General features: G+C 39.0%; 1 protein-coding gene across 3 annotated transcripts in view; it reads left to right on the forward strand.

Moving 5' to 3' along the window:
• LOC113030239 (roundabout homolog 1-like) overlaps window positions 1-13,657 on the forward strand; it is an 84,332-nt gene extending 70,675 nt beyond the window's left edge. For 2 of the 3 annotated variants that reach the window (XM_080307013.1, XM_080307014.1), the window contains exons 9-29: window positions 2,011-2,216; window positions 2,308-2,389; window positions 2,463-2,631; window positions 2,748-2,914; window positions 3,015-3,136; window positions 3,801-4,035; window positions 4,169-4,290; window positions 4,459-4,630; window positions 4,968-5,165; window positions 5,812-5,838; window positions 6,385-6,424; window positions 6,615-6,769; window positions 6,919-7,278; window positions 7,367-7,486; window positions 7,577-7,712; window positions 9,944-10,096; window positions 10,189-10,634; window positions 11,302-11,442; window positions 11,536-11,757; window positions 11,940-12,094; window positions 12,239-13,657. In XM_080307013.1, the coding sequence (XP_080163139.1) occupies window positions 2,011-2,216; window positions 2,308-2,389; window positions 2,463-2,631; window positions 2,748-2,914; window positions 3,015-3,136; window positions 3,801-4,035; window positions 4,169-4,290; window positions 4,459-4,630; window positions 4,968-5,165; window positions 5,812-5,838; window positions 6,385-6,424; window positions 6,615-6,769; window positions 6,919-7,278; window positions 7,367-7,486; window positions 7,577-7,712; window positions 9,944-10,096; window positions 10,189-10,634; window positions 11,302-11,442; window positions 11,536-11,757; window positions 11,940-12,094; window positions 12,239-12,253 (3,443 nt within the window). In that variant the 3' untranslated portion in view covers window positions 12,254-13,657. The remainder of the gene's footprint in view (window positions 1-2,010; window positions 2,217-2,307; window positions 2,390-2,462; window positions 2,632-2,747; window positions 2,915-3,014; window positions 3,137-3,800; window positions 4,036-4,168; window positions 4,291-4,458; window positions 4,631-4,967; window positions 5,166-5,811; window positions 5,839-6,384; window positions 6,425-6,614; window positions 6,770-6,918; window positions 7,279-7,366; window positions 7,487-7,576; window positions 7,713-9,943; window positions 10,097-10,188; window positions 10,635-11,301; window positions 11,443-11,535; window positions 11,758-11,939; window positions 12,095-12,238) is intronic. The other variant, XM_080307015.1, reaches the window with a different exon arrangement.
• Window positions 13,658-14,502: the final 845 nt, after the last annotated feature.

Genomic DNA, 14,502 nt, shown 5'->3' on the forward strand with positions numbered 1-14,502 from the left:
ACTTTCTTTTTGCCTTATAGTCTGATTTGTCATAACTTCTCCGTTTTGTGGTAAGCTTTTCTTTGGCTGTCACTTCTTCACCCTGACCTGTCTTATTTGGCTCAGCAGAACTAAAATATATATCCTGCTGCTTTTACACACGCACTCACATAAGCTCAGCGATTCTCTGCGCGATCAACCTCTCACATGTTTAAGCTTGCTGCGTGAGATTTCACTTGTCATGTTTGCATAGTAAGCTAACAATTAATTAGACGATGTCAGAGGAATTGGTGCACAAATTATCATCACTCACAGATCAGTGCTGTCGCTCTCTATACACAGTTCGCCCGATTGCAAAGTGAAAGCAAAAAAACAAGCGCAAATTCAAACGCGATTGCAATATGTCACATATTGACAGTGGCTCACCGATGCCAATGACATAATTACCCAGCTACATTTCTGAAAGAATGCAAAAGCATTGACATATATTTTTTCTTCCTACAATAGCCCGACGGGCAGGGCAGAGATAGATTTTGGTAGCCCGACTGAAAAAATCGCTAGCCCCGGGACGTCGGGCTAGCGATATTGCGAGCCCTTGATGAGTGATTGAGGAATCACTCATCTTTGGAAAAGAGAGTTTATTACAGAGAAATGTCTCTTTCCAAAATAAAAGCTATACTATCCGCTTCTTCTGGGCTATATTCTCAGCAGCATATTAAACATATAAGGAGAATGATGTGCTAATAGCTGTCTAAATGACTCGGCAAAAGTTAGTAGCATGCTTGCTTGTTTTTTTTCTGCTTCCACTTGTCTTTGCACTAGGATGATGTCGGCGTAAATGTGCAGTCATATTCGTTGTGTTCCCACTAGTGCTTTCAGGTTAATCTCGTTGAAATGACCTTAACGCCACAACACGGCAAATCTCCGTTAACGAGCTACCGCCGATCGCTCCGTGCATGGGGCTAGACGGCCAACACGTTAACGAGCTAACTGCGCTAACACACTAGTTCCCACCCATGTAATTGAGCATTGCATGGCACATCCAACATACTGTTTTACTTTAGTCCATGACTCGCTTACCTTCAGGGTCATACTCACATGAAAACCAAAATAATTCCAAACGCCAGATCTGAATGAGGGTGGGGGAGGTCCATGTTGCAAGGAGAGCTTAACTTCTGTCTCGCTAGCTTGCCCTGCGCTCAGTGAATCTGCGTTCGACTACTCCGCCTAGCCTAGGCGGAGTAATCGAACGCAGATTCACTGAGCGCTCAACACAGACAGCATCGTCAGAAGGAAAGTTGATAAAATAAATTACAAATTTTGTATTGTTCGATACATATGCGTACCGAACCGAAAGCACTGTATCGAACGGTTCAATATCGATACGAATATCGTTGCACCCCTAATATATATATATATATATATATATATATATATATATATACACATACACATATATATATATATATATATATATACATACACATATATATATATATATACATATATACATATATATATATATACATATACATATACATATATATATATACATATATATATATATATATATATATGTATATATATATATACATGTATATATATATATATATATGTATATATATATATACATGTATATATATATATATATATGTATATATATATATATATATATATATATATATATATATGTATATATATATATATATATATATATATATATATATATACACATACACATATATATATATATATATATATATATACATACACATATATATATATATATACATATATACATATATATATATATACATATACATATACATATATATATATACATATATATATATATATATATGTATATATATATATGTATATATATGTGTATATATATATATATGTATATGTATACCACACCACATGCTGTTTTGACACTGACTTCACTGTGTATTTCCAATGAGACATATCTATAATTAATACATGTCATTTTGTGGTTTAGTCATTCACTTTTCCATTTTTCTTTCCTAGCTGGGTCAGACCACCCTCCTCCTGTCATTAGACAGGGTCCGGTCAATCAGACTGTTTCTGTAGACAGCACAGTAACCCTGGGTTGCCAAAGTGTTGGCACTCCAACACCTGCCATTCACTGGAAGAAAGATGGTGTGGTGGTGTCTCCTGTGGACTCCCGTATGTCTCTAACAGAAACAGGATTGCTGAAGATTCACTATGCTAAGGTAGTAGATAGTAATACAGCACTTACTAAGAACTCACACTGAGCCAAGGCCACCTGTCAATGTCTGCCTCCTCTGTATCTTCCATCCTTAGCTGGGAGATACAGGTTTCTACACCTGCGTTGCTTCTAATTCCAATGGAGAGGCTTCCCGAACAGCGTACTTGCAAGTTGAAGGTAGGCTATTCAGATATACAGAAAGTCCTGCTAGGTTAACTTTTGCATGATTTTGTTGCTGTCTCACTGGCAGAGTTTGGAGTTGTTGTCCAGTCTGGTCATCCCTCAGACCCTAGCCTGATTCCCAGTGCTCCATCTAAACCTGAGGTGACTGACATCAGCCGTACCTCTGTCACTGTTTCATGGAAATCTGGCCCCAGTGGCACTGCACCACCCACCTCTTACCTGATTGAGGCATTCAGGTTAGAGACTTGCAGGGTCAAACGTGTTTTAACGAAGTCATTCTGTTTAACATGGATCAAGCTTGACAAAATATTCCCTGTGTTTGTGTGCTGTCATTTTTGGCCACTCTCTGCAGTTACACATTAGGCAGCAGATGGGTGACCCTGGCAGAGCATGTGAAGGCGCAGACCTTTGTCCTGAGAAACCTGAAGCCTGGAACTGTATACCTCTTTATGGTCAGAGCAGTGAATTCCTATGGCCTGAGTGACCCCAGTCCAATCTCTGACTCCATCAGAACACAGGGTCAGTCTGGATTTTCCATTAGTTTTTAAGCTTTTAAATGCCAGCTTAGCCACAAACACACTGAAATTTTATGCTTCTGTCCTTCCTTTGGTACACACAGACAGCACTGCCACTATGCAGGGAGTGGATCATCGTCACATCCAGAGAGAACTGGCAGATGTTGTTATCCACCTGCGCACGCCAACTGTCCTTTCGTCTTCCGCTGTCAGAGTGCAGTGGACGGTAAGCGAAGCGACTGGCTTGAAGTTAATGTAACTACAGCAAAAAATAATTGCCTTGTTTGTTTTTTTTAAACATGTGGACAGATTTAACAAATGATATGAAAACCAAGGGGTCAGGATGTTAAAATAAAGATTATTGATGCTGGCAAACCTTTTAATTTAGGGATTCTTGACTGAGAATCTAGACTGCCCAGTTTCCCAGCATTTATTAGCAGAGAATAAAGCACAGTACGGAGATGCAAATTTATTGGTCTGCTACATTGCCAATTTGTTCCAAGCACATAAGAATGTCTGATGCATTTTTCTGTGTGGATGCCTCCACAAAAATCTTTAAAAGTATCCCATTTTGTAATACTGTGGTTCAAATGGAAAGTGCTGAGTCCTATGCTGGCTTAATTTTAACCAGAACCTTACTGAATGGAAACCATAAATGACTTCATGCTGAGATTTACAGTGAGAATCCACAGATGATAAAAAGATAAAATGCATCACCCTAAAGGAACATTGAATTAACTGAGTTTTAACAGATCTGTTAAAACTAGATGTTTAACTCACATACAAATATTATTGTGAGCCTTTGAATTGAATTTGTTTAGTTTCCGGTGTTCAAAAAGAGTCTCATTGTCATGTGGTCTGATATCTTAACGTGTTTTTATCTCTGTTAGGTCGAACAGCAGTCCCCGTACATCCAGGGTTACAAGGTTCTCTACAGGGCGTCTGCTGAGCATGGCCAACCAGACGGGCAGTGGATTGTCCAGGAGTTACGTGCCCCACTTGAGGACGGGGTGGTGATCAGTCAGCTGAAGAAGGGATCCATCTACGAGTTCAAAGTGCGTCCCTTCTTTGACGAGTTCCAGGGAACTGACAGTGAGGTGAAGGTGGTCAGGACACTGGAAGAAGGTGAAGTTTTGTCTTAGACTATCTATAAATACCAAAGAGATAGTGATTTTAAATATCATTGTACATGATCATCATACAATATCAGCGACTCTGTTAATGTCTCCGTTATTAACTGTGTGCTTCTTTGTCTTAGCCCCAAGTAGAGCACCCCAGGGAGTGACAGTCACAAAGACTGAGGCCAATGGCACTGCCATTCTCGTTTCCTGGAAACCTCCTCCAAATGCAGAAGAGGCTGGACTCATTCAGGAATACAAGGTTATTAAAAAAAAAAGACAGCTATCACTCACTCACTCCTGTACTTGTCCTTCTGCGTCTTGTATTGCAACTAAAATGCAAATTGTATCTCTGTAAGACTTAAGGTGCTCAGTGTGTCCCTCGGGCAATCACTGCCCTCTCATCTTCATCTCACCTTCTTCTCGACAGATCTGGTGCCTGGGTAATGAGAGTCGCTACCATGTAAACCAGTCAGTGGATGGCTCCACCTTCTCCGTGCTCATTTCCAGTCTGGCACCGGGGATTCGCTACAGTGTGGTGGTTGCAGCTAGCAATGGTGCTGGACCTGGAGTACAGAGTGACGTTGCTTTCTTTCAGTTAGGTAAATGTTCTGCCAAAATGCAGTGTTAAAATTAGAAAGCCACACGTCTGAGCACAGCAACAGAATGTTTTAGAGAAAACCTCCAAATGCAGTTGATCAGAGCCTCCTTTGTGTGTTCAGTGAAAAATCTGAATGGAGCATAATGCTGTTCTTAATCTATTCATGGTTAGATTCACATTTTTTTATGTTTGTTTAAGCAATGCCTTTCTCTCTTTGGGCCCTTTAACTTTTTTTTTTTAACATACTAAAGGGTCCAGTTATACTTTCTGCATTTTCTGTACATATGCATGTGTGGCAATATATGTTTGAACCTTCTCCTTTTGTTTTTACTGCTCAGACTCTGCAGGCCAGATGATGGATATCAGCGAGGAAAGAGACACATTGTCCCAGATCTCAGATGTGGTGAAGCAGCCCGCATTTATCGCTGGCATTGGCGCCACCTGCTGGTTGGTTCTCATGATTTTCAGCGTGTGGCTGTACCGTCACCGCAAGAAAAGAAGCGGCCTCAGCAGCACATACACTGGCATCCGCAAGGGTGTGTGCCTTTTCCCTATGTCCTTACTGTACAGTAGTAGATGTAAATATCAATTTCACATCTATATGGGCCAAATGTGCCTACATTTGAAGACTTTTAGGACTGTAGAAGGGATCAAGCCATGACATGTTACCACCACACTGATCATCAATTGTCCTTTCAGTGATATTAAGGAATATTTTCTGTGGCTGATAAGCAGATCACATCAAACGGTCAGACACAAAGACTTCAGAAACAAATTTGCATTTGCAGACATTCAAAGGCTGACCTTTAATTGCTTATTTGTAGAGTGCCATTTCCTCAACATAGCACAGTTCTTGGAGCCACTGGCCTGTCAAACTGCCATTAGCATGTGTGCTACAATATTGCTGATATTTCTTCCCTGTCTCCTGGGTCGCCTGTCACCCTTATTAACCTTCTTCTGGGCACTTGTGTCAGAGGCAGCACTAACACAGGTGGCATGTGGTTATTAAAATACTTGTACACCTTAAACTTTTACATGAGGAGATGCCCATCACACAGCAGAGGTTGCATACAAAGGTCTGCAATGTTATAATGTACTATGGTAGTATCTAACAATTTAGATACTAAAGTAACTAAGTTACAAAAGAGTAAAACTGATTTCTCTTGTCGTTTGTTCCTTCAGTTCCCTCATTCACCTTTACACCTACAGGTATGTACTATGTGCTTTAGCTGCTAATACATGTTAGATTTTATGTGGCAAATGATTGGATATGTTTATTCATATAACATTTGTTTCATAGAACAATGGAGAGAAACATATGTTGTATGGACACATTGCAACAATGTACTTGTCCCATTGGACCAAGTGCATTGGCTTAGGTTAAGTTCATTTGTTTATAATTTTTAAAATATGGAATCTCTCAAACAAGATTAATATCTTTTATATGACATTTTACTACTGGAGAAACTGCGAACAAGTGTTACTAAATCCATTGTGAAGTTGTGTTGTGCTGAGATGTGTAAAGGAACAGACAATTATTTGTGGTGTCTTCATGCAAATTAAACTAGACAGTTTAACAGACGCAGAAACCAGACACAAACTATACACCCCATGGATAGAAGCATGTAGACTTTTTGCTTTAATTTTTCTTTTTCTTTTTTTGCTTAGACTTCTTTCATGTTTTTTTTCTGCCTTTAGCGCTTCATCTTTTTGACAGCTCATCAAGGCTGAATGTTTTCCTCTTTCTCTTTGCAGTTGCATATCAAAGAGGAGAATCAGTATGCAGTGCTGGCAGGTGAGGTATTTTTGTCCCTTTGTGTTGAATAAAAAATAATAAAAGAAATGCACTTGCACAGTGGAACCACTAGGGGGAGGTGTCTTCTTGCTTTAAATGTGCTGTAAGGCACCCAGTCCATGCTCACTCATTACTCATTTATGAAGGTGGCAGGTTGTGATTGACACCTCTGTGATCCTCCTTGTTGCAGACCTGGCCTTCTCAGCATGGGTGAACCTCTAAACCAGCTGTGGCTGCCAGACAGTTGGCCAAATGCATGTGCCAATCATAAGGACTGTAGCATCAACTGCTGCAATAATGGCAATGGCACTAGTGACAGTAACATGACAACATACAGCCGACCAGGTGAGTGCAGTCTCACAAACTCAGACTTAATTTAGCTCTGTTACAAGCTTACATACATATTGCTCAAGTAATAAAAATCATACACCTTGTAGCTGTGCTAAAATTTGTGTTCTTGCATGCTCATGTGCTGCTTTGTTTCACGTACTCAGCCGACTGCATAGCCAACTATGGAAACCACCCAGAAAACAAACAGGAGGGACAGCTTGGGTCTGAGACAGCCATATACACTGATGTGAATCTCTCCAACAAACTCAATGAGATTAAAACATTCAACAACTCCAACTTGTGCTATGCAAGTCCAGGAGGGGATTCAGCAGCCACATATGAGCCTATTCCATATGCCACCACACAGCTCATTCAGGCCAGCATTAAGAATAAGGCAGCCTCTGGCGGCTCAATAGCAGAGCCTCTGGATATACCCTGCTGGAAACAGCCCCCCAATTTGCCTCCAATACCAAAGGAGATGGCAGCACAGATGCAATACAACTTGACTGAACAAAAAAGTAATGGTAGGGAAGACCACCTTGATATGTTTTACACTATTTTTATATAAAAAATAGAAATACAGGTACATTTTTCCTGCTGCTTTGTCTTCAGATCATTTGCAAGGAGGAGAAGGAATGATTCATCCTAAAGCTATCCCCTACAACCAGACCCGAGATCACAGCACAGGTGGCTCACACCACAGTTCAGACAGAGGCAGCAACAGCACCTCAGGTGAAGCCAACAACTAGTCTGTACTGTTTAATATTAATGAGGCAAACCGCAGGACTTTGTTTATCTTGATGTTTATTTTTCATTTCTCAGGGAGTCAAAATCAAAAGAAGGGAATACGGGTCCCAAAGATCCCAAAACATAATGCAGTAAGCTGGGGAGAAGCCCTATCTCCTCCTCATGCTAATGCCTGGGACTGTGATGAATATAGCCTTCCCATGGAAAGAAGGTAGGAGGAAAAGATACTTGTATTTCTACACAGCACATGCTGATAGACAGATTAGCATATCCCCTTCAGTTGCCAAAAGCAATATGGAAGCAATTAGAAGTTTACATAGGCTCATCATGGGCATGGATGCGATGGTAATTTTGGGATTCTAACAACATCTTTCTTTTAACTGTTCTTTTTCCAAGATGGAAAGGTTGTACATCGTACATCTTTAACGATTAAAGAAAACAAGAATTAGCTTTACAAATTTTAATTCATTTTGGGTTTTTCTGTAATCCACAAAAGGATAATAGTATATTTACAGGGTCAGATACAGTATATACATACATCCAAATTAATATTTGGTTAAATGTCCCTTAGCAATTTGCCCTCAGCCAGATGCTTTTGATAGCCACCAACAAGCTTTTTGCATCATTCTAGGTGGATATTTGACCACTCATTTTGACCATTCTCTTTCAAAGAATTGGTAGAGTTCATTTAAATTGATAGGTTTCCTGATCAGGCCCAGCTTTTAAGCATAGTCGAGGTTGGGGCGTTGGGAAAACCATTCCAGAAGCTCAATTATAACCTACTTTATCCACTCCAAAACCAGTTTTAAAGTGTATTTGGGATCATTGTCGTGTTGGAACACCCAACTTTGCCCAAGTTCAAGTCATCTATCTGTTGAGTTGAGGTAAAGCTGAAAAATATAGAGGTAGTCCTCTTTCGTCACTATTCCATTCACTTTGTGCAATGTACCACTACCACTGGATTCAAAACAGCCCTTGAGCATGACGTCACCAACACCATGCTGTGCAGTTAGTACAGTGGTCGTAGGTTTGAAAGCCTCACCTTTATTTCTCCAAACATAACTCTTGTCATTGTGGCCAATTAACTCAATCTATATCTCATCTGACTATAAAATATTTCTCCACAAGGTATATGGCTTTTCCAAGTGCACAACTATAAAGTTCAGCCAAGCTTAAATGTGCTGATTTTGGAGTAGGTGGTTTTTTCTCAGACCATCTAAAAGTTGTGGACAGTGATGCTGGTGTTGCAGTAGTTTTCTGTTCATAGCAAGCTTGAGCCTTGGTGGTTCCTGTATTCTTCTTAACATCCTAACTTATTTACTCACATCTAAGTGTGACAGTTTGAACCTTCTTCCAGACCCTTGGCAAAGTGGTGACGCATTGAATAACTTGTACTTACATAGAATTGTTTAAACTGATAATCTGGAAATCTGCAGTTTATTAGAAATGGTTCCAAGGTACCTGTCCAACTTGAACTCAACAGTTCTCTCCTTCTTAGATCTTCACTAAGGTCCTTTGACTTTCCTATTGTTCTGAATATTGGTCAATCCAATGAGTGCTGTCAGACAAATTGTTTATAATACGGCAAAGAGAAACTACGGGTTGAAGTCAATCATGATCACTAACAAAAAGTTAGTAGGCCTGGGCTAGTTAAAAGACATTCTAAAACCTTTAGCACAGTTTAATAAATGCGTAAATGTATACATTTCAAAATTGTGTCCCTTGTGGATAAGGCCCAGTGTGGATTAGATTAGAAAAAATCCAAAATAAATTAAAATTTGTGCAAAAAAATCTTTTTTTTTTTTTAAACTGTAAAAAAATGTATGTTATACACATAGGCATAGAACACCTTAAAGAAATAATTAAAAAGCCCCAGATTACCATGACATTCATGGCTATGATGAGTGGATATAAACGTCTGAGCACAGCCTTACATAAAGTAGTGCATTTCAAGCTGCTAGAAAACATGCACTTCGTTGTGCAAAAATATTATTACTTTTAGTTATTCTTCACTGACCCCCCACCCCCTGGCGCAGGACAAAACACGGTCTCATTATAACAGCCAAACCAATTACAATATTCACATTTATGGCATTGACTGACAGTTAGTTTACTATTAGAGCAGGATTATATAACTGGAATTACATTATGACATGTTTAATGAAAAAAAAGTTGCCATGGATTTTGCAAACCACTGGTTTGCCCAAGGACCTTAAGGCACCAGTTGCTGTTGTGGATAATTTAATCTGTCACAATTGGGCAATTAAATTGTGCTTTTAGTTCACTTCTGTATGTTCTGTATTTTTCTTTGATGGAAAGTGTTGATGATGCACCGAGGGCTTTGCATTAATATCTAATGAATTGTGACTAATATGCCAGGACTTTGGCAAATGGTTGGACTTCTTTAGCCATTTGATTATGTCAGCTATTCTTTTTTATCAGTTTTAATCCAGAAGAGAGAACTGAAGGCTGTCCAACTCCACCAGTTAGAGGGCCAGTCTCATCCTCTACTGAAGTATCTTATAATCACCCACCTATCACACCATCACAGGGAGACCTGACTAATGGCCTACACAATCCAGCAGAACATCTCAGGTAACCCACGACCGAATTCAACGTGCATACATTTATTAAAATAAAACTATTGTCATGACAGAATTTGACAGATTTTTAAATTCGTTTTACAGTCAACACGTCACAAGCAACCCTCGCCCTCTTTCCCCAACACATACCTACAGCTCAATACCGCTCTGCGTTGGTACTGATGGACAGGAAGAGAATGATGAAGATTTGGAGGAGGAAACAGATACAGAGCTCACTGAAAGTCATTACAGCCAAGACCACAACCACGAGAAGCACAAACACCAGTTGCACCACCAGTCCCCACACAAGCAGCTGCTGCATGGACTGGACCAGACCCCGGCCTCCAGCACTGGAGATCTGGACAGATCAGTCACAGGGTCTATGGTTAACAGCTGGGGCTCAGCATCTGAGGACAACATCTCATCAGGCAGGTCCAGTGTGGTCAGCACTTCAGAAGGATCCTTCTTTACAGATGGAGATTTCAACCAGGCAGTAGCCTCATCGCGGGATATTGTTGGCCTGCGCATGTGCAGATACCCAGAGGAGTCAGGTGAGGAAGCATATGGGGAGTTAATACAGTTCAGTCCATAAATATTTAGATTAAGACACACATACTAGCCATACTAACTATCAAAATCCTCAAAGCTCAAGCTGAGGAGAAGTGGCAGCAATCTCTGGCTTATTTAAATGAAAAATAATCTGGTATTTACGTGTGTGTGTGTGTGTGTCAACGTGCAATTCATGCAGTATTTCACTAACTTTTATATGTAGCCCATTATTTTTAAAGGCTCAAAATTAGACAAACTAACATAATTCTATATGAAAGGGTTTATTTTAAGTATTTTGATCTTTTTGGTTTCACTAGCAAAAAAGAAGTCCCAAAAAAATCCAAGCACCACCCTAACCTGGATGACTGACAACCTTAGACCTCATTAAAGAACATTTGAAATAGCCAAACTGTTCAACTTTTGCAGAAAATGTAGAGCTGTATTACTCACAGAAAGAAGCTGGTGGAGGTGTTTTGGCATAACTATTATTATTATTATCATAGAGACAAAAACAAAAGTCAAATTCTCTTCCAATTATAATAATAATGGATTGCATTTATAGAGCGCTTTTCGGGGCCCTCAAAGTGCTTTTACAATTACAATAATAACTGTAAGCTTACCATATGTTATATGTTAATCTGTGCTATCTATGTCCATGGGATGATTTAGGGCGGCGACAGCAGCGACCCAGCAGTCCCATGTCCACAGATAGCAACATGAGTCCTGCAATAACACATAAAAGGCCCAGGCGCCATAAACAGAACCAATCTGCTCCACAGGGTTACCAACCCAAAGACGTCTTCAGTGATGGTAAAGAAAGACCCACGGATAAGTTTTGCTGTTGCATACTGTGTCTCTTAATGATTGCAATATTTAAAATTCTGTGCACTGCTCTTTCCACAGACACTTGTATGCCTCTGGATTTCACCAGCCAGATGTCCCATGGTGACTATAAAGTGAGGGGGGCCACGCTGCCTCGGATGGGCCCTGGGGAGGCCCGGGGTAGACGAGGCAGCACTGGGACTCACAGGGTCAAAGAGGCTACAGTTGAGGAAAGAGAGAGCCAGGAGAATCACAAGATTCCATTAGCAGGAAAAGGGAGCAGCAAAAACCGACAGCACTCTGGTACTATATGGATAATGTTGCTCATTTTGAAACTTAAATTTACACCCAAATTATAATGGAGATTTTTTGCATTTTATTATTTTATGTGATCTTTTTTGTCTCTTATCATTTTAGGCCATTGGATGTGTGATTAATTAATTAATTGACTGACTCTTTAATTGATTGATTTTCTCTTTTTCAAGAATTTGGGGACATTCTTCTGTACAGTCGTCCCTCTTTCCCATCAGGACAAACTCAGACAGTGCCAAATGAGTCTAATTCATCCAAATTTGCATCATCTGGAGACTCAAGGACTAAACAGGGTGGACAGGTGGCACCTTTGGGACAGGTGGAAGAGGTACATGAAAATGTGTAGCTAACACTTTGCGTGTGTGTGTGTGTATATATATATATATATATATATATATATATATATATATATTCATGTGTGTGTAGGAAAAACAAAAAGAGGAATGAGACTAATGCTGTTTTGTTTCCACAGTTCCTGAAAAGCTAAGAAGCAATGTGAGCTCAACAGGAATATCCTATTGTTGCTTCAGAGAAAGGACTACAACCTTTAAAAAAGTGGAAAAGACTCCAAAAATACTGCACAATATAAGTTTTTTTAAAAGTCAGATTTCTCATTAAGTGTTGGAAAAAAAGGAAAAAAGTGCTCTCATCTTTAAGTAACTAGACTTTTATTTGATGCACTGTTTATTGTTTGCTTTCTTTTGCTGACCAGACTCCAGGACACTGACCTGTTGGAGGCTGGCTCTAGTAATATAAATGCACATTTGATGGCGGTTGTGAGTGTCTACAAAAGTATTGTCCACAATGACTGCTTGATGCGGTCCAGTATGATCTTTGTTTGTCAGTTGTCTTGTTACTTTGCTATAATTGATATACAGTCATTACCTGCCATCTTGTAAATTGTTTACTGCCACAGAAGTGCTTCAAATTCAAATTTTATATAACAGTGTTAATGTTTTCTAAGTGATGTATATGTTGTCTTTGTATTATTTGTCCTACTTTGGTTAAAAAAGCACAATCACATAATTTTATTCTAAGTCATTGCTATATGAATTTTCAGTCCTACAGAAAACACGTTTTTTGAGTCTTGCTGATCATTTCATCATGCTGATTGTTGATTGTGATTGTGCATTCAGTTGCGTACATTTCAGCTGTTTTCATTCAGATCTGAACTATCTGTTGTGTGTACTGAGAGAATTGCATGCAGATTCACCTGTAGGAGGTTTTACTTAACACCATGACTGCTTTGTCCTCCCACTGGGATGATGAAAGTTTGTTCACGGACTGGTTTCATTTATTGTTTCTCTTCACTGAATTAATTCTATCTACTCCTCTGTTCCCCTGACCCTGGCCAACTTATGGTGTAGAGCTGGACAACATGCCAGTCTGCCAAAATACAATATGTGACTCGCTTACTGATGTTAATTCATATATTGTAATTTGAAATACCTGGGCTGCTTGAAACCACAGTGACTACAACAGTCAGTGATATCCAACTACAAGCCAACCAAACTGTTATCAGTCCAGAACTAGACTGAAGAAGTCGCTTGAATGAGTGACAAAACATTTCTCCCACTGAAAAAAGTTTTGTCCAGATGAACAGAGCTGAACTTTTTGGGAACTAGGCAGCCAGTTACCTAAAATGTTAAACCGGTCATATGTAGCCAAACAAATGTTGAAAGTCCATTTAAGTAAGGTCAAGTAAAAAAATAACATTTATATTAAAAAAAAAAACATATTTAAAAAAAACAAAAACAATCATTTTACTGTTTATATGTTCTAGAGTTTAGTCATATTGTCCAGCTCTATTCTGTAAGTTAAATATGGAACAAATATGTCACTTTAACTACTCTCTTCAAATAAATATTGCTGTTCATTAAGCGACAAGAAATAAGGTAGTAGTTCATTTACTAACACAATACTGACAATATTTATTCCACTTTCCAGTTTTAAGGAGACAATCGTTATCACCTCATGAAGAATATATATGGCTAAATCTGGCCACTGTACACACCATGACATTTACCCACATTTTTTGCATCTTTTTTCAAAAGTTAACAAACTTTGTCCTTGAAATGTATGTTTCTTAATGTGAGATGACAACTCCAATGCTGAAGACAAGGGTAGGATGCAACATGCATACAGACAGTAGCCTTTATTAATGAAATCAAAAGTCCAACCATTAGACAATCTACAAGGTGGAAAAGAATGATGACATTACCCAGTGGAAACAACCAGGGAACAGGACCTTATAAAAGGAAACACAGGACTATACAGACACTGAGAGGGAGCTAATTACACACTGAGACAACGGAATGAGCTGACCGTTGGTAAAAAGAATTCATGACAGGCAAGGACAATGGAGGGAAATGAACAAAGCAAAGCTCAAACTACACACAACAGAATACTATGTCAACATAAAACGGGAAATTAGAAAAAAAAAACCATGTAGAACAAACAAAAATACAAGAGAAGACAAGAGGAGAGGATGGAAATAAAACAATGATGTGAACTTGTCCTTTTTTCAGCTTTTGTCTGAAAATACAGAAAACACAAAATCCTGAATGTTTCCCCAGTGCTCAAGAAGTTCAAGTTATATGACATACAGTCCTCTGAAAAAGTATTTGCCCGAATTCCTATTTAGTTTTTTGCATATATTTCACACTTATACATTTCAGATCATCAAACAAATGTTAAAATTAGACAGAGATAACACAAGTAAATAAAAAATGCAGT

This window comes from Astatotilapia calliptera, chromosome 10, assembly GCF_964374335.1.
Source record: "Astatotilapia calliptera chromosome 10, fAstCal68.1, whole genome shotgun sequence".
Taxonomy (NCBI): Eukaryota; Metazoa; Chordata; class Actinopteri; order Cichliformes; family Cichlidae; genus Astatotilapia; species Astatotilapia calliptera.